The sequence below is a fragment of the Oryza glaberrima genome, chromosome 8, assembly GCF_000147395.1.
Source record: "Oryza glaberrima chromosome 8, OglaRS2, whole genome shotgun sequence".
Lineage (NCBI taxonomy): Eukaryota > Viridiplantae > Streptophyta > Magnoliopsida > Poales > Poaceae > Oryza > Oryza glaberrima.
Genome location: NC_068333.1, coordinates 23,791,295 through 23,811,848, shown reverse-complemented (window position 1 = coordinate 23,811,848; position 20,554 = coordinate 23,791,295). Strand labels below are relative to the sequence as shown.

The 20,554-nt window shown below is 40.5% G+C and overlaps 1 protein-coding gene and 1 long non-coding RNA gene across 12 annotated transcripts; one reads left to right on the top strand and one right to left on the bottom strand.

Moving 5' to 3' along the window:
• Nucleotides 1–1,082: 1,082 nt before the first annotated feature.
• Nucleotides 1,083–6,696, bottom strand: LOC127783259 (uncharacterized). 10 transcript variants are annotated; one of them, XR_008019269.1, is made up of 8 exons: nt 6,147–6,696; nt 5,407–5,851; nt 2,997–4,749; nt 2,823–2,900; nt 2,347–2,461; nt 2,124–2,253; nt 1,816–1,878; nt 1,083–1,401 (listed from the first exon to the last, which is right to left on the bottom strand). It is a non-coding gene; the product is annotated as an uncharacterized LOC127783259 (long non-coding RNA). The 10 variants fall into 10 exon arrangements; XR_008019272.1 differs by having other exon boundaries at nt 2,823–3,133; nt 4,646–4,749; XR_008019266.1 differs by having other exon boundaries at nt 2,823–4,749; nt 5,407–5,494; nt 5,667–5,851.
• A 7,783-nt stretch (nt 6,697–14,479) lies between these two features.
• On the top strand, nt 14,480–16,716 carry LOC127781509 (transcription factor bHLH137-like). Of its 2 annotated transcripts, none has more exons than XM_052308471.1 (8): nt 14,480–14,873; nt 14,995–15,147; nt 15,279–15,344; nt 15,512–15,580; nt 15,679–15,756; nt 15,854–16,000; nt 16,144–16,289; nt 16,411–16,716. In XM_052308471.1, the coding sequence occupies exons 1-7, from the start codon at nt 14,610–14,612 to the stop codon at nt 16,237–16,239; spliced, it is 873 nt and encodes a 290-aa protein (XP_052164431.1). In that variant the 5' UTR covers nt 14,480–14,609; the 3' UTR covers nt 16,240–16,289; nt 16,411–16,716. The 2 variants fall into 2 exon arrangements, with proteins under 2 accessions (XP_052164431.1, XP_052164429.1); XM_052308469.1 differs by having other exon boundaries at nt 14,482–14,873; nt 15,851–16,000.
• Nucleotides 16,717–20,554: the final 3,838 nt, after the last annotated feature.

The following is a 20,554-nucleotide window of genomic DNA, read 5'->3' as shown; positions in this document are numbered from 1 at the left end:
TTTGATGATAACTACTATTTGGAAGAAACATTGATGAATTGTTGTGTTGCACCATAGCGATCGATTCACTTCTCCTTGGATTGTTCATCTAACCAGTACAGATCAACCTTATTCCTGCAAGCAAATCAAAGAAACAAATAAGAATAAGATAAAAGTAATCTGAAATTACAAATAGGAATCGAATACACACATAAGTTAGGGTTCCAAAGACGAGTAATTAGGCGGTCTAGCCGATATGCGCAACCACAAGGTAAAGTAGCAATGGTTAAACTATAATCTGAACAAAACCCGACAAATCCTAAAGCGGTACCTAGCGATTTATGGAAGTAGGATGACGACCTAGGGGTCCCTAGGGTCATACTCCACTAGGTTGGGGTGCACCCCAATTGGGCTCCACTTGGGTCAAGGTTCCAGATGAAGTTACAAGCCTGTAAACCAATTAATTAATTATAGGTGACGCAACATCTTGTTTTCTATGATTGCATCCAACTGAAATGGAATTTGAAGATGAGGTTGGATCCGTTGAAGAGGAAACTCTAAGAGCTTTGCACTAAGTACTCGTGGACTTAAAATGAAGCTCGTATGCACATTTGGTGACCGTTTGAAGTCAGAAATGTAACAGGTGGTCGAATCGGATTCCAACACTTCAACGACTTGATCTTAAAGTCTTTTTGTTGATCCATGATGTGAATAATAGTTGTATCTATAATAGGCATGGTCACATCATGTTGATAGACAAGCATTATGGGCTAACAAGCTCCTTACTCCCTAGTGTCCGTAGCTGGAATCGGCATCGACAGGTAGCGCAGTAACCGATATAAGTAGTGGAAGGAGGACGGATGAGATCAGCAACGGCGGGGATGGTGCGATGGTGGCAGGGTGGACTAGATCCACATTGCCCCTCCCTCCATCTCATGCTAGGGCAGAGATCTCCATAAGGGATGGCGATTTTGGTAAAACGTTGGGAAGGCTTATTGCTGCAAGAGGTTGAAACTTGGACCTCGAAGAAGTTCAAAACTGAGTCTTTTACTAGTACTAGTAATCGTATTGCACGTTTTCAACAATTTATGTCACTGCAATCATATAAAGACAAAATTTATTGCATTTTCCTATAATATATATCACACAAAACATACATACTCAGAGTTATCTACTAATGTAATTTGACATACTACTTTATAACCGCTTTTAAACACTAAAAAATGCAAAGTAGCTACATAATTTGTCATATAAAGCTCGATAAACATTTGAAAAGCTCAGAGAAATATATGTCTTTATGGCATTGAAATGAACTCCACTGTCTACATTATATACTCCAAAAAAAGGACTCCACATCTCCAGCTCCACCATGTACATAATAGCTTCTCTTCACCCCGCTACTTCAAATATACTCATCTTGATCTGAAATTAAAATGGCATTTACATGATTACCAATGAGTTTATATACTATGCAAGTAGAAATTTATCTCTTTCACTTCCAAAAAATAGTCATCACAGTGGTATTTCAGAAAATCATCATCAAAATAGTATTCAACATGGTTGCCTTAATTGAAGTAAAAAGAATATACCAAGTGTGAACATTCTGGAAACAACTTTATCATTTTGTGAAGATATCCTCTTTTTTTTCCTTGCCTATTAGGATTAGTCTACATATCTAGTTCGACATCTTTGCTGAGCAATTAATTATAGCCCAATCTGGAAAGCGATTTCATTGCCTGAATCGATTATTTCTTGTTAAATACACATATTAGCAAGAAAATTATTTTGATGTGCATTAGCTCGGAAGGCTGCTAAAACTGCCTAAAATCACAATACCTTATGCAGTGAAACCCTTTAAAGGCCATAAATCACCCATTGCATTTATGAGCCAAGCTCCATCTATTGAAAATAATATATGAAATAATCAGAAGCATATATTGATGGATAAAATTTATGCCTTATATCATTAGTAATTAAAACTCATTAGAACTCTATAATATCAAAATTCCAGAGAAGAAACATCTTTACTTGAAATAAAGGAGGAGAAACTTTAGCTATATAAAAATGTAATTAAGCAACCTAAAGCTAGCTAATTAAATGAGTTGCTTTGCAAATGCAAACAGATGAAAACAAAAAAAGATTACCTGGGATTTTATCGAACAGTTCAAAACATTAAGCCACACAATGAACTAACAAAATAGTATTATCAGTCATCGGTAGATTTAACCAAAAGGTCAGTTCTGCACTTATGTTCCGATTTTTTTTCCAGCTTTCCTACAAATTTAGAAAGGAATTTTGTATTGTAAAGCATCAAACATAGTCACTGATGTGCAATCAATAAAAATCTGAAATATATGCAAAGAAAACCTGAAGAGAGAATAACTTTTATCAAGAGGGCAACATCATTATTACTTGAAAGAGTGATAACCATGATCGCTGCCACTAACAGTAAATATGCCAAGTCAATTGCAAAACTATCTTTCTGCACACACCAAGAAAAAGGGATAATTGTAAGTGCACCTATGGGTATATACAATGCTCTTATTATCTGTCCAAGGTAAAGCAGGACATGGGCTTTATAGTATGCCACAATTGCCAGCAAATTATTTTATTAGGAAACTAAAACATGTGTGCACCAATTTTATTGCACCAATTTTATTAGAAGCAATTGGTGACTGCAATTTTGGGTTTTGCAGTCAGTACCTTTTATCAATTATTATTTACCAACATGCAACATGCAGTTCCACATTTTCTTGGGAGGATGATGGCGTACTTAACATTCAATCAAAGTTCTTACTGAAACTAAAAGAAAAAGCTAGTTGGGAGTGCTGAAAAGTGGAAACCTTTATTGATTGCAGAGGATGCCATTGCTTGCCTGCTTCATAGGATTCAGTTCTTAGTTTGTCTAATCTGATATCTCCCTTTTTGGTCAGAAGGGCAATTAATTAATGTAAAATAAAACACATATAAGAAGCAAACATCCAAAGAGGAGCCTCATTCATAAAATCATCAGAAACCTGTTGTCTGCAGGAGCGAGGGCGTTCACCTACAGAGAAAAGTTGTGCATTGAGGAGCTGTGTTTTTGGATTAGAGCTGACGAACCTTGCTGCCTTCCCTCCTGATTGCTGAACCTAGGCTTCTCCCGCTACTATTGCTGGTGAGGAGAGGCATTGATCGGAGAGTTGCAGCTTATGTGGCCACATAAGGGCAGGAAAGCGCATCTCATCGCAAATTCACAACGGTGCAAAATGAAAGAAGAAGAGTAAATCCCTTGTGTACACATGAAAACTCACCTAATCTCTTCTATACCCTCCAATTTTACACGATCCCCTCTGTACCCCTAAAATTTTGCTTTGATCCCTTCCATGCCCCTTCCGTTAGGCTTCCTTCATTTTCACGTTATGTGTGGTTCCTAATGTCTAAAACACCCCTGTAGATGGAAGAGTGCCAGCTAGAGTGGCAGCAGGAGGGAGATGGCCGGCGATGCCCGCGCGGCAGGAGGGACGGCGGCCCGCGGCCCGCGCGGTGGGAGGGGCGGTGGCTGGCGGCCCGTGCGGCGGTGGCGCGGTGGCCGGCGACGCTCACGCGGTGGGAGGGGCGGTGGCGGCGTGACGGCGGCTGGACGACGGCGCGCGCGCGGGAGGGCGGTGGCCGGCGACGCCCCGCGCGGCGTGACGGCGGCTGGACGACGGCGTGCGCGCGGCCGGAGGGTCGGCGGCCGTCGGCCCGTGCGGTAGGGGCGCGGTGGCCGGCGGCTCGTGCTGCGGGAGGGCGGTGGCCGGCAACGCCCGCGCGGCGGGAGGGCGGCTGGACGACGGCACCCCGCGCGGCGTGACGGCGGGTGGACGACGGCGCGCGCGGCCAGAGGGGCGGTGGCCGGCGCCCCGCGCGGCGGGAGGGCGGCTGGATGACGACGCGCGTGGCTGGAGGGCAGCGGGACGGCAGCGCGCAGAGGCCGTTCGCGTGGAAGAGGATGCGGGAGAAGGAAAGGGGAACTTTAGTTAGGGTTGGCAGGGGCATTTTGGTATTTTCTAAAAATACTGACAACACAATACACGGTTTGAGCAACGTATCTAATAGAAACCTAACGGGAGGGGCATGGAAGGGATCAAAGCGAAATTTCAGGGGTACACAGAGGATCGTGTAAAATTCGAGGGTATAGAAAGTATTAGGTGAGTTTTCATGTGTACATAAGGTATTTACTCAAAGAAGAATGGCATTTCAGATTCAGCTTATGCGACATTTCCTGGCTCATGCTTCCGTGGCTGGGTGACAGCAGCCGAAGGAGCCTTTACAAGTTGCAAAAATTTAGGAACATAATATGATTTTATTTTGCACACAACTCTCCCATACAAAGACCATATAATAGAGGCGATTCCAATTAGGATCTAACCAGCGCACAAGGTATAGGACTACCACGAAGGCACAAACTATGGGTGGTTTAACTCTTACGTTGCCACTAAACATTAAGTGCTAAAAATACAATCATCGTGATCTTTTTACATTATTTTTTGTATAGCTTGAATCAAAGTGGATTTTTCTAATATTTTCTACAAGAATTGTGAAGAAAAGAATTACTCTATTTAGCTTGAATCAAACTGGTTTGTACTCACTGGAAACTAATGGTAGGACTGGACAAAGCTGTAAATGGGTTAGAAAAATATACTTGGAGATGGACCGTGGCTAGCTTGAATCAGGTACCAACCGATCCACCTGTTTATTGCTGACCAGACCACCGCAGTACTCCATGTTCAGACCATCCACCCTTACCTGCATAGAAAAGAAGGAAAAATGAACACATTCATAAGCCTTCATCATACGTGAAAGGGAGTAATCTTTGCTTTGGTCCAGTAACTCTTAATTATAAACACGGGAAAGAGCAATGTAAAATTGGAGAAATATGACCACCAGTAAAGCTAATTGTCAAGCGACATTTTGTTTCAAAAAGATGTCTAGACACAAAAACTTAGGGTACTGCTAAATCAGAGAACACATTCCCCTATATAAATACAACCGGAACCTCCTGTATAGGACATGAATAAGCCAATATTTGAAATAAGGAGGGGCCAGCAAACCATTGATGATGCAGCTGCCAGGCAAGCGATGATTACATCAAATAAAAGAAGGGATTATCTAGAAACCTAGCCAGCTTTCTAGAATTTCCAAGAATTATCTCATGTTAGAGTGTGACAAACTAAGGAATCTGCTTGCAAAATAACATATTGATGTCCAAAGGCAAGACTGATTGGTTGTATGTATTGATCCATCTGCTCATACAAATGGTCACTAATATCCAATCTACAGATTTAGGCTAAACATTGGACACAACAAATCTGTAAAAAATAAAGTATAGAAAAAGTATACCAGAAATATTAGTAAATTCTGATAACACCTTAAGACCAATGTCAGCAGACAGCGGCTGCATACCTTGATAGTGGTCAGAGTAATCAGCTTGCAAAGATGAACAGAAAGCTCCCATAATCCAAATAATATAAGAGAGTTCCTTGAATCAGAGCTGTACATTCAGCGAGATACTTTGAGTAACAAGTTGCAATTTGGCAATTAAATTAGCATATGACGGACATCATCTTTAGCACACTATTCGGCATCCAAATCTGATCATCTAATAGTGAAAGCAATGGATCGACAAAGGAAACAACTAGGATCCTATACCAGATTAAACCAACCTGCCTAACCATTAACCAACCACCACTGCAAATCCTTCAACGACAGACATAAAGAAAGGTCAGACGGGCAAGGGGCACCGTTGAGGCCGAGGGAGTCGAAATCGTGGAGCCCAACGGAATTGGGGTCGTCGCAGAAGCCACAATCCTTGGTCTTACTACGGGGACTTTCACCGGCTTACTGCCCCCTGTAATGGTGGAACGGAGGAGAGAGGTGAGCGCCGGTCTGGGAGCGGAGGGGCACGCGATGCGGTGGCGTGCGGCGGGGAGTCGCGAGGAGGCACGGCAGCGAGTAAGATCACCTCAATGTAATTATCAAATTGTTCACTAACTCCAACAAAAAAAGGAAAATCATGGTCACTTGTTTTCAGATCGTCTTTTCAACTACCAAATGCTACAGGCCAATGCTCAACAAGGAAGAAGATTAAAATTCCCACACGTACGGAAAACATTAGGGAAATACACAGGATTTTTGGGACTTACTTGTACTATAGGGGCCGAGGTCGAGTTCAGTTCCGGCGGTGGAGAAGGGGCCGAAGTCGGCTCCGGCGGTTGATCCGAGTGGGAGAAGCACGATACGGCGGCGGCTCCGGCGAGGACGCGGCGTAGCGCCGGCAGCGGGGCGGAGGAGAAGGCCGTGTGGAGGACAGCCGCGGCGGTGGGGAAGAAGGACGGCCGCGGGCTGAGGTCGAGGTCGATTATTCCAGCGGCGGAGAAGGGGCCGAAGTCGGCTCCGGCTGCTGATCGGAGTGGGAGAAGCACGATCTGGCCACGTCTCCGGCGAGGACGCGGCGTAGCGCCGCCAGCGGGGCGCGGCGGTGGGGAAGAAGGAGAACGGCCACGGCGGCTCCGGCTAGGACGCGGCGTAGCGGCGGGAGCGGGGAGCAGGAGGAGCGAGCGAGGAGGACGGGCGCGGCTGCTCCGGCGAGGACGCGGAGGAGCGGCGGCAGTGGGGAGTCGCTCCTGCGAGGACGCGGGGAGGAGTGAGCGAGGAAGAGAAGCGCGCGGTCTCCGCGGCCGCGGGTGGAGGAGGAGCGATGTCTTCGCGCGGAATCCTCGCCTGTGAAATCGTGCGGTGGAGAAAACTTGCGCGCGGATGGACGGTCCAGGTTAGTCCGGATGATTTGGCCTGTAGCATTGGAGGGGGGCAACTCCTTCTTTTTATATTAGTATATAGTTAGATTGTTTCTTATCCTTCTACTAGCTTTATTTCTTTCTTTTTTTCCCTCGGATTTGAGGCTTGGAGTTTAACAACTCATGTAACTTCTACTGTATATCCACTTGTAGATTTCTATCCATTATCTAATAAATAATAAAAATAGAAATCACAAACAGAAAAAAATCTGAAGTAATGTAGTACTCCCTCCGTTTTTTAATAGATGACGCCGTTGACTTTTTCTTCCATGTTTGACCATTTGTCTTATTCAAAAAACTTACGTAATTATAATTTATTTTGTTATGAGTTGTTTTATCACTCATAGTACTTTAAGTGTGATTTATATCTTATACATTTGCATAAAATTTTTGAATAAAACGAATGGTCAAACATGTGAGAAAAAGTCAACGGCGTCATCTATTAAAAAACGGAGGTAGTAGTAAAATACTCCTCTGCCAGTGTCATGGGCTGACTGGAGGCCCATCTTCCATCCTTAACATTGTTGGGCTAAAGAGGCTGTTTGACACCTGCTGGGCTGATCGATCGACGCACGCGTCATGCAGAGAACGATGTCTTATGTTTCTTTATTTTCTTCTTTTTTAATATGCTACTTTTTTTTATTATACGGTAGACAAACACGCACACGCATCATTACACGAGCAACATCACAATCACACCATCGCTAATGTGTCTTTAACATATGCTCAAAGAAATAGAAACTAGCTAGCTAGTAGCTAGCACATCATTGATCTCATTAAAAGCCTGTTGAAAGTCTATCTGCATATGTACATGTAATATTCGTGAGCATCAAGATTTAAATCATAGTGGATAGAGTTACACAACTATGACTCTATCACAACAACACTGATACTTTCCCTTTTAATATGCTACTTGAAACTAATGTAGTTTTGCCTCTTGTGAGACGATTTCCATCCACAACAATGACCATTCTGGTCCATGTTGGAAAAATAGTTTACAATTATTATTCGAGAAGACAATTGAATGTATGAAATACTAGCTAGACGATTGAGAAGCTGAAATTAAGAAATGCTAAATAAGAAAGTTCTTTTTTAAAACAATTATACCGTTTAGAAGCTTGGGGAGGCATTCCCGCGTGCTTACGTAATAATTTGTCATCCATTAGCATAATTTACACACCTCCATTTGGATTTGCAAGATTTCAGTTGAATGGGTTGACACATAGGAATGCTCGTTGTGGATATTGAGTCTGAATCAAGGCAATCCCTGCTTATTTTTATTTAGATTATTACGGTGAATTATCTACTTTATTATTGAGATAAATTAAATATTTTAAAAAAAACTTAAAATATATAGCTTACAACAAGTGGTTTAAACTGTAAAAGAACTTCGAGAAAAACTTATTTTTTAAAATGTGGAACAAATAGTCTATTTTAATAATTCGGAGAATAATCTGACATAAAAAAGGGTAGGTAGCTTGCAAAAGGACAAGGGAAAGCTTATGAGCAACTGGGCTGCTGGAGGCCCAACGGTAGCATGCAACTAATGGAAGAGCTACTTTCTTCGTTTTAAAATATAAGTATTTTTCAGTTCAATGCGGATATTAAAAAAACAGGTGAAAATAATTGAAAAAAATATGATTGGTTGAGAAAAGAAAACAATATGTGGATAAATTAAATGGAGAATGCTTATGAGCTTGTGATTGATTGAGATCATATATAGGATAGGTAAAGAAATAGTTTCATTTGAGAATAGGCTATGTTAGGAATAGCTCTATTTTATTTTAGAATGAGGTAGTGGCTAGTGCTTTTAATTTTCTTTGACCTACCTCTCAAAATAAATTCTTCCATTTACGCGCGACTCCATAACTTGTAACACGGGAAAGTATTTCAAACTCTTAAAGGGGTGTCCCCTTGTTTATTCAAACACTTTCCACATAGTTGTAAAATTTTCTGAAAAAAAATTGACAACATTCATATTGTATACATATACTGCTCCATAAAAATCAAGTCAAAACTCAACTCATATATTGAGAAATAAAAAAAAGACAATATTATTCATGTCTAAATTTGTTTTTTTTTACATTTCTCAATGCGTAGATCGAATTTGAATATGATTTTTGATAGAAGATGCTAGTATACTTTACGTTGCCAAATTATTCTGGTATCTTTTTCTCACAACCATTTACATTAAATTTGAGAGAAGAAAATTAGGCGAGAGGAGATCCCCTCTCAAGTGAGTAAAATCCTCTCCCCTTTAATATGCACAATATCCTAGTCTAGCTTACGCACTCGTATCATATACTCCATACGTCCTATAACATAAGGGAATTTGAAGGGATGTGACACATTCTATTACTATAATCTGGACAGTAATCCTTCAAAATTCCTTATATTTTGGATGGAGGGAGTACTGTATATCGATCTATATATCCCATAGCAATATATGATGGTGATCGCCAGGAAACGCATGCATGCGATCGATCGATAGAGTACACACACTCTCTCTATCTCTCCGAGGAGTAGAGACGACTGAACCGGGCCTAGCTTGTACGTACGTACGTACACCAGATCGATCGATCGGATACATGCGCTATATATACCTAGCTAGCTAGCTAGCTACGTCTGCATCTGCATGCATGCTCCAATCACAATACGACATGCATGCATGCGTCAACACAACACACAGTCAAGCTAGCTAGCTGGCTAGCTAGACGGCCGAAAAAGGCCATGGATCGATCGATCGATCGGTCACGGAGAGCTAGAGAGAGAGAGAGAGAAATACATGTATAGTAATATAGTTATAGATGCATGAAATGAGCAGTGCATGAGCTATAAGCCCAATGTTTATTACCTCCATCCCATAAATATTTAGTACTAGAAAATAAAAGAGTAAAATAAAGGGACGGCCTTTAAACTTGATCGGAGATGTCATGTAGGTCCGTAAACTTAAAAATTGCACATCGAGATCTATGATCTTGTTTTAATGAACCATAGCCGGTCCAAAGCGCGTTTGACCATAGTTGACCGCATAAGTGGCGCTCCACATATATAGGCAGCATTTTTCATCCGGTCCCTCCACATCTCGACGTGATGGTAATTTTGTACTTACACCCCTGTTACTACAGTATTCACCAAAATCCCCCAAATATCCCAAATTCCTTCGTTCCTTTGCATCCCCCTCCCCCCCGACGCTTCTGAGGGAGAGACCTAAGTAGGACGAGGATGACATTGACGATCATCGGCGGTGCGAGGTGATTGATGCGTCAATTTGGACTGCGCGACCAGTCTTGCTCGATAGACGACACGTCTTCCTCGTCGACAAGACGGTTGCAATGGACCTCAACTTTAAGAGAGAAGATGAATCGGCGCCCCTACCATTGTTACCTCGCTGTCTCCGAACGCTGTCCTCATCATCGCAAACCCTAGCCATCGAGGGGAATGCAAAGAAACGAAGGGATTTGGGGGGAATTCGACGACTACTGTAGCAAGGGGGGTAAGTACAAAATTACTACTACATCGAGATGCGTATGGGTCCAGATGCAAAATGTTGCCTACATAGAGCGCAATGTAACGTTCAGCTCTAGTCAAACACGGTTTGGACCGGCTATAGTTCATTAAAACAAGATCATAGATCTCAATGTACAATTTTCAAATTTACGGAACTAAGTGACACTTTCGCTCAGACTGGTCATGTATTTTACGCAAAATGAAATATATCTTAGTACTACGAAACTAGATATGAGACATAAAATTTGGATATCTCTCGTTCTATAGAGTAGTACTCCGTACTATATATATATATATATATAGCCGTATAGGCATAGCTCGATCATACGTACGATGAGACCTTACGCTGGCTGGCTAGCTAGCTAGCTGCTGGTCATGCATGCATGCATGTAGTACGTATCAAGAGATCACTGTACGAGCGTCGTCGTCTTCTTCCTCGATCAAACGGCGTACGTACGTGCATGCATGCAGTTTCATTTCATTTCATTTTTCCTTTTTGCACAGTACTCACACGTGCGAATTTCAACACGGCACCTGCAGCTTGGCAGTGGTTGAGCTAGCTAGCTATGTACGACACATGCATGGTTCAGCGTTTCTACCCCGGCAAATACGACAGATCGAAATCAATTCCCCACCATTAGGTTATGTTGAATTTCTGTTGAATCCTCCACCATTAGATCCATACCATGATTCATGCTACACCCCTCCTCCGCGGCGAGATGATGATGGCCTGACCAGTTAGGGTTTCAGGTTACGGTCCTAGTAAAGAAGGTGGAAGGGAGGAAAAGTTGATCGGCGTTAGAATGATAGCCATGAGAAGATCAGGTGGGCAGCAGAACGGGTGGGCTTAGTGAGATAACAACGTCAGAGACCACAAAACGGTGAGCTAGTGTTGGCAGCGCGGCAAAATAAAGCAAGTGGTTAGGAGGCGAGGCAATGGTGGCGTCTTCGATGGTGGGGCCAGAGTGAAGTGAGTGATTACGAGGCGAGGCGGTGGGGTCAAAGTGAGGGAGTGGTCAGGAAGTCGCTAGAGACGAGGAAGATAGTGGGGCGAGGACATCTCCGTTGCTGGCTTAAGGAGGAGAAGAGGAAGGAAGGGGAAGGGAGGAGGTCTGGTAGACCTCAATAGCGTTGTTCATTATATATCAAAGTTCATTATATATCAAAGTTGAATAGAGTATTAGTTAGACAAATTAATACTCCCTCTATATAGGTTTTGTTTAGTTCAGCGCAAAGTTTGAATTTTGGTTGAAATTGGAGATGATGTGATTGAAAAGTTGTGTGTGTATGACATGTTGATCTGATGGAAAAGGACTGAAGTCTGGATCTAAACTTTGGATCTAAACACAGCCATAATAAGTGAGGGGTTTGTAGGACTCCAGATAATTTTCATTCTGCATTTATCACTGTGTATCATGTACGTTTGAACGTACGTACTCTGCGAGTTAATTAATAACTTGTACTCATACTAATATACATGCACGCTTTCTCATACAGAGCAACAGGCCAACAGCAGTACAACGTACCCCCTCATGCATGGGCTGATGGGCTCAGCTACACATGCATACAAGGCCTTCTACTCTTCCAAAGTTGAACACTAGACTGCAGCTAACCTAGCTACAGGACGATTCTACTAATTTGATCCAGAGACGTGATCATAGAAAAGAAAGTATGGTTCTTTCAAAGAAGAACTGTAGTATCCAAGAATATTAATAATGTAAAGAAAAAATCAATTGATTTTTTTTAAAAAAAATCATGTGTAGATGCAAAGGTTGATGCTTGACTAGTATGACTGTGTGGGGTTTTAATTTGTCTAAATATTGTTCTTTCTTATATAGGAGTATGTTATTAATCAACTTATGGACCATACTCCCTTCGTCCAAAAAAAAAAAATCCAATTCTAAGGATGAATCTCGACACATGTGTCCAGAATCATTTCTATAATTGGATTTTTTTTAGGACAGAATGAGTATATACCAGGAATTTTGTTGGATCAATTTTGACAATCCTTCTTTCAAACAACATTCAATTCTTGAATCATATATATATTGCAATTTTATTTTTTATATACAAACTAAAATGTTGTATTTTGATCCTAGATAGCTAGCTAGCTCCAGCTTCCATGGTTGGTTGGTGGTTTGGTGGTGGGGTAGATATTTGATTAATAGGTGTGCACAACTGCACATTGGCTACCTGGTGGTACATACACAGTGGCTAATGCCCAAAAGTCTTGCGGCCTAGATACCTTCAGCTAGCCTTTCCAATTAGTTACTAGTAATATATGGATTTATTTTTTATTTTATATATACCAATGTGGGTATGTGTATATACAGTTCAGTAGAAATGTGATTGGATCAGTGCCTCACAGGATCACTAATTATCTTGATGCACTAAATTAATAAACATGTTAATTGATTGATGCCTTTGTGTGTGTGCTCCAAAGTTTCAGACTTCTATCTGAAGCCATACTGCAGTCTGCATCTGCTTATTAGTTCCCTCACAATACATAGAAATAGGCAGTGATTGATGTTGTCATTTCAGGATCTAACCACTTGTTCTTCTGAAATGTTAGAATAGTTATAATTGTAGTTAGCCAATCATGTCATGTCATGATCATCTATTAGCCATTGCCCTACCTGGAGATCTGTGTACTGGCTGGCAATGTGCCTGGCCTGCTATCACACACAGGAGGCCCGGCCTTCTCCCCTGAATGCATGCAGGCCAGACCACTGACAAGAAATTTGCTAACACACTTGAATACTAGCAATTATCCACTGTCAGAGGTCCTTAATTTTGCAAGTTATCTGCAGAGTTTTACGGGAAAATGCCCTCAGAGCATGCATATATCTGATATCTGTACTTGTGCATGCCTGACTGTCCTGTTATATTCTTTTTCTTCAGTTTCAACAATGTGTCGATTCTACAAACTATCACTGACATTTTTTCAGGCAAATTCATCAGTGATTACTAACTGTTTTGTGAGAGAACATCTTATATTCATACATCGAAATAACATATGGTCGGCCTAATCCTTCGGCCAACCCGGTAAAAATATATTGATACGTCAATCTTAGTTTTTTTTACAATTCTTGAAGAGGTACTCAGAGAACACATTTACAACTTTGAAGTGTTGCATCTCGACAGCTCAACACCAGTAAGGTAACTGAAGGTACAAAAAATCAATATTACATCGTAGTACCCTCGTAGCTCCCACACATGCATTTCAAACTTATCTTATCACTACTACGACCTTCTCATTTAAATTCTTTCATTGATGAGGAATAGAAGCTAGTATAACTAGCAGCAAGTAGCAACTACTACTGTGTAAAATTGTGTTCAAACTTCAAACCCTTTCGAAATATCATTTGCATTAATGCACAGAGCCTTCTACCCCTGAGAAAATTCCAAAATTCCACCGTGCAGTGATACAGTGGGAGTGTAACTGCTCCACATGGCATACTTGCTGTGAAATAAACGGCCTCGAGAGAGGAATGTACTGTACAATCCCCATTTTTTTCCCAAGTGGTACACTGAATTTTTTTTCTTCTTGATCCCCTGGTCTTCAGGGTTCAGTTATTGCAATCCCTAGCTAGAGAGGTTTTTTCTACTGTTGCATTGCAGTGTTTGTAAGGGTGAATATTTACTCACCCAGTGAAGCTGTATGCAGCACAGCTTAATCAATTACCCTTGCATCGACCATAGCTGCATTCAGTTGGTAGCAAAGACTTTGCTGCATTCTGTTTTTGTCCATGAACCATATGTTTCTTTTTCTTTTTTGAAGGAAAGTCAAGAGATTCCCATTGATTTCTAATCGAAATATGATATTTAATTTAAAGCCATATATTTCAGACTTTCAGTAGCTTGCAATGTATGCTCTCAGATTTCTTATTAGTTGTTTCCATGCATGGATAGATATCATTGTTTTATTTCTTACTAATTAACTAATTAATCCTAGTGAACATTTGGAAACTTAAAAATGTTATTTTTACAGCAGTGTATTGCAATTTGCAGGCAAGCCCTCGACACAGGGGCCCTCTGTTAACACTGCACACTGCCAACTCATCCATCAATTGAGATTAATGATTTGGTCTTATCATCTCTCTCTCTCACTCTCACTCTCTTCTCTCTCCTGGCATTTCAGCTTTTATATAAGCCAGCATGAGCAAGCACCAAGGAGCCAAACTTGCTCTACTCTTTAGCCTCTGCCAAGAATTAGTACTCCTCTTTTCTCTGAAGAAACCAAACTTCCAATCAACAACACCAAAAAGTTTCAGACACAGAGAGTTCAGCAGCAGCAAAGCAATGGCAGACTTCTCACCACACCACTCTCTCCTCCTCAAGGCTACTGCTGCTGGAGCAGCCATCGCCACCACCAATGACCCCAACATCTCAAGCTTCTTCCTCTACAACCACAGCCATGGCTCCCAAGCTCCACAACCTGCCAATGCAGCAGCAGCAGCCATTGTGGAGGATGCCTCATTGGAGAGCTCAGTGTCTGCAGTTCTTGACACCTCTCCAACTGTGGACAGGAAGAGGAAGGCAGCAGAAGACAGTGCACACTCCAAGGTAGCTAACAACTGACAACCAAAGCATTGACATTATTGACATTGGCATTCTTGTTTGCATCTCTGAAAGAGAACATTGTTAGTTGCATTCTGGTTTCTCAATTCTGGGTTTTTGCAAGCAGGATAGCTGCAAGGATGGCAAGAGCAGGAGAGGGAAGAAGGCCAGCAAAGAAGTGGAGGAGAAGAGCACCACTGAAGATGAGCCTCCAAAAGGGTACATCCATGTGAGGGCAAGGAGAGGACAAGCAACTGATAGCCACAGCCTTGCAGAGAGGGTACTACTACTGCACTTCACTTTGGTTTTGGTTTTGATTTTTCTGCTGCTTTTGCATGAGTGGTTTTTGGCTTGCAGCTTCTGCATCTTTTCTCCTGGTCTCTGATTCTTGGTGACATTTTCTCTCTACAGGTGAGGAGGGAGAGGATCAGTGAGAGGATGAGGATGCTGCAAGCACTGGTCCCTGGTTGTGACAAGGTAAAAAATAAGTTGGTTACTACTATTTAACTACTACATGCTCGAGTTCAATTCTTTCCTCTCATTTTTATTTTTGAGAGTAATTATTGTTGAGTTGTACAGTTGTAGTGACATCTTGCTAATGCACGGCTCTAACTTTGATAAGAAACAACTGTGCTTTTCTGCAGGTTACTGGAAAGGCTCTCATTTTGGATGAGATCATCAACTATGTACAGTCCTTGCAGAACCAAGTTGAGGTACACTAAAAAAAAAGAAAAAAAAAGAAGTATTGCTTCAATTTTGAAAACTTTGGAAAGGATGACATTTTTTTTTTTGTTTTGTCTATATGGTGCAGTTCCTATCCATGAGGATTGCTTCAATGAGCCCAGTGTTGTATGGCTTTGGAATGGACAGTGATGGCCTTCATGACCAAGTAAATATCTAAATAAATAACTGTACCTTGAACTAAATATGCCTAAAATCAATTTCTTGTGCAAAGTTAGATTAATGTTCTTAATATTTTTCAGAAGATTGGAGGCGTGTTCCAAGAAGCCCTTTCAATGCCTACTCCAGTTCTGAACCAATCAAGCCCAGCTCCATCTCAAGCTATCATGGACACAACCTCAACCACATCCTACTCACTGCAAAGCCAGCATGGAGCCATCTCTTTCTCTCAGGTTGGCACATGTCCACCTTTCTTTGGCTAAATCATACATGAAAATGTCCCAATTTAGCTACATATATCATGGCATCAAAGTAAAAAAAATCCAACAATTTTACCCACCTGAGGTCATCACTGAATGTGTGCATCCTCTTTCAGGACAATGGCAGTTACCTGATGCAAGCAGTGGGGGAGCCAAGGCAGCAGGAGATGCTCAATCAATTGGTGTTCAACAACATATGCTCTTTCCAGTAGGGGAAGAGTGACAGAGAAAGCAAGAAAAAAGGACCCCACATTGACAATAGGTACTGCAACCAAAGTTCATTAATTGTGACTTTGTGAGACCCTGAATATTGGATTTACTACTGTAAATTTTCTCTTAACTGCTTCTTCTAATATATAAAAATCTTCTGAAATTTTGAACAGGAGGAAATAATAATGCTGCAAGATTGGTAGGAGCATGCAATGCACCAGATAAGTTTGAGATGTTGGATCTAGTCCATCCCCTTGTCTGGAGGCAGTCTTCAACATTGTAAGAGGATTTTGGAGGGAAGAACAGCAAGCAAGTAGAGTTTTCTACACATTTTTCAGAGACTTTGTAATATTTTGTAGCTCCTTATTTGGTTAGGTTCTGCCCATGAAGATTTCCTCAACGGCTGCACTGCCACCACCACCATTGTACTCTACTTCATGAAATTATTTTGTTAATATAAAAAGAGAGCTATTGCTACTGTTCCTAAGTGTGGTGATTATTTCTTTCCAAAAAAAAAGCAGAGCTGTATGCGGTGGTCTCAGTATCAAGTTATGCAAATATTTACCATGTTACTATGAGAATCCTTCTACTGTTGCGTTAAAAAAATTCAAAAGCAAAGAACAATGGCGTTTAATGGATTTTTAGTCTGTTCCCTTGCTGTCCTGCATCAGTTATGGGCGAGCACTGGGAGGAGGCCGTGAACAACCTGTTGATTGACTTTATGTCCTTAAGCTCTCTTTGACTAGTTGGATTTATCATATAGGAGTATACCAGTATGCATGATGAACTGTAGTACAACTTCTTCAAAATTATTATTTTTGTGTCATATAATACCTTAAAAATTAATGACTATTTTTTTAAAAAAACACACGGTCCAAATGTGAACATTCACATACGCACGCACATTCACTCGTATGAATGTACACACCTTTAACCTATAAATACCTCTCAGAGACTAGGTCGGCATATCTTAAGATTGATTAAGTTATCATGTAACCTTATTGTCGATAGGTACGTCGCTTACCATATCCGTAATGGTTATTATTTTTCATAATATGTAAATTACCTTGACAAAATATCAATATCTAACTCAAAATTCAGTAGAAATAAAGAATATGGTTATGGTGTCCTTAGTAAGGTTAATTCTAATCTCATGAACAAATGATTGTAAGCTTAATTTGTGGAGTTCAGCTAATTAACCTGACTAAAAACTCTGTTTATGCTATTAGTCAGTGGACCCTGCACATTAATTAGCCCATGATACCTCTTCAGATTTGTTTTGTACCATGGAAACACAGCTTGCTTCTTCCTAAATGCCTAGACAGTAGACATAGACACCTTTCATTCTGATCTACCAATCGGGTGGTTCTTTCTGCCATTGAATATGCTTGTCCTCAAAAGCGACATCACCAACCATGCATCGCGTTGGTTACATACACCAGCCAATCGGCAAAACTGTACTTCTACAACATCCTAATGCACATTATGTAACTATATATCCCAATTAAAGTCTGAATATTAAGTATATATACTACAGTGATACAGTCATGGCCTACATCTAGCTATCTCCCAGTTAGTAAGTAGATTTTCTTAGGCTGTGTTTAGATCCGGGGGTGAAAAATTTTGACATGTGACATTGGATATACGGACACATATTTGAAGTATTAAACATTGACTAATAACAAAATAAATTAAAGATTTCGCCTATAAACTGCGAGACGAATTTATTAAGCCTAATTAATCCGTCATTAGTAAATGATTACTGTAGCACCACATTGTCAAATCATGGAGTAGTTAGGCTTAAAAGATTCGTCTCGCAATTTACACGCAATCTGTGTAATTAGTTTTTTTATATTTAATACTTCATGCTTGTGTCCAAACATTCGATGTGACATGGTGAAAAATTTTTCCAGGAGATTTAAACAGTCCCTTAGAGACACAAGAGATGAAATTACACACACTTCCATTATGTAATTAAAAAGCTCTATAGTTTGCTGGTTTGAGTTGTGGCTTATAAGTCTTAGCCAGTTTTACACTTTTGAACTTTGTTTTTAGAATTAATTTAGGTTTTTTTTTGTTGTTGTTATCGTCACTCGGCATTGACTTTTGGACCGTTAAGGAAAGTGCAAAGTCTGTTTTTAGAATTAATTTAGAGTTTTTTTGGTTGTTATCGTCACTCAGTTTTCTCGATTGATCATGTGTCGTCGGCTTATTATTATCCATAGAAAAAGATAAAGCCTTCGAAATGGAGAAAGTATTTTTGCCCATCGAGGGGACATCGATTATTGTTTCTTTTGCATATGTCACCTAAAAGAGGTTCATAAAAAAAATCTGTAACAATTTAACTCAATGGGAGAAGAGTGAGATGTCAGCTTGACATCTTCATGCATGTCAGCCAATCTACTAGTACTAGCTAAATGCAATTGGTTTTACTTGAAAAGATTGGTACAACAAACATGATATCATTTTTTTTATATAATGGAAGTTTTATTTAGACTCAGTTAATTACATCAAGATGATACAATCAAACTGAGTTACATCCGGCCTCTGTATAAAATGCACACAGCCAAAAAAGAAGAAACATGATATCATGCATGAAACTGATCAGGTAGTGAGGGAGTTGAAAAGGCAGGGACTAAGCTATAACGGTTTCTCCTCTTCCTCTAGCTCCATACATATGTGGTCCTTGGAGATGATAAGATTATGCATGTTAGGTATCCCTCCCAGATCCATATTACCAATAACCATCATGTGCCTTGTTGAGCATTGCTGTGCCTACCACAGGAAACATTGTTACTTCTGAACCCTGATCATCGTACTATCCCAGCCAGTACACTAGTACCTCATGCTGGCCCCCATCTTACGTATGATCCTATCTTGTCAATGTACTAATGGCATCTTCCTCTGTACTATCTACTAAGATCAAAGATATTCCCTCCGTCATAAAATAAATCAACTTCTAAAATTCAAACTTTGTCATAAAATAAAACAATTCATATCTCCTTTAATTATTACCTACCATCAATTTATAAATCATGGAGCTATTTTAATCCGATCAAACACTCTTCACCTACATAACCACCAATACTGTACTTTCGTGTTGATGAGAGATACTTTTGTCTTTCTTCCTTGCTACTAAAACTCTCTCGAAATACGAGGAATTGGTTTATTTTAGGACATATATAGGAGTATATACTACTAACGCTGTATATTATTCAGAAAATACCACTCTCTACTACTTTATATTAATTCAGAAGAGACCACTCCTTACACTACACATGAGGGGTAAGGTATCACACACGCACACAACTTGCTCGTTTATAACTTTATTACCATGTTTTACGACAGCGATATGTCGGTTGATCAACCGGGAATTTGCCTAATTATATAACCAGATTCATGCATCGATCGACCATACGTGCAGAGATCGGTTTGCAAGATTTTCGATGACAAGTAACTTTCAGATGTGTTGGTTTTGTCCCATTCAGATGAGGATTCAGAACATGCATATGCATAAAACTGAACTCCAAAGGGGCAGCTTAAAAGGGACTACTAGTCAAAGACCAAGAGAGAAAATCTGTGTGATGCAGTAGTAGAAAAGCTAGAGATGCTACTAGCTGATGCTAGCTGCTGGTGCTAGCTAAAGGTTGGATTTTGATCTGATGTGATCTTGATCGATCTGCTGCAGAAACAGCAGCAGCTAATGTAGCGAAAAGGACTAGTTCTGAATCAACAGGTAATGCACCGAAAAACTGAACATGGAGACAAGAGAGATATATGGAGCCACTGTATGTGATTGATCCGCACGTACGAGAGTGATCGACCCTGCATATCTGGGAAATCAGGCAAATGCATGCAACTGATGACAAACTAAGCACATCAGGGTGATCATATATTCATATCTAATTAAGCTTGTTATTGCATAATCCAACCAGTACTAGACGATGTATCATGTACTTCTCTCTTATCATAAATATTACTACTATGTCAAAAAAAAAAAAAACCAATCCAATGGGACGGGTGTTTGGAAAAAGAGAGATTTGCTCCGATCCAGTAAAAAGTATCTCGAGGTATCGATACCTCCCGGTATCAAATCATTTCCAATCGTTGGATCTATCTGGGTAGGATGGACAACATTGTTAGATCCAACGGTTGGAAACGATTTGATACCGTGAGGTACCGGTATCTCAAGGTACTTTTTGTTGGATTGGAGCAAATCTCTATTTATTGTACGCAGCGAAAAAAATAATCAAATGCCTAGCTAAAAGAAAAAAAATAAAGTACATCATATATTCTCATATAATTATTAGATTTATA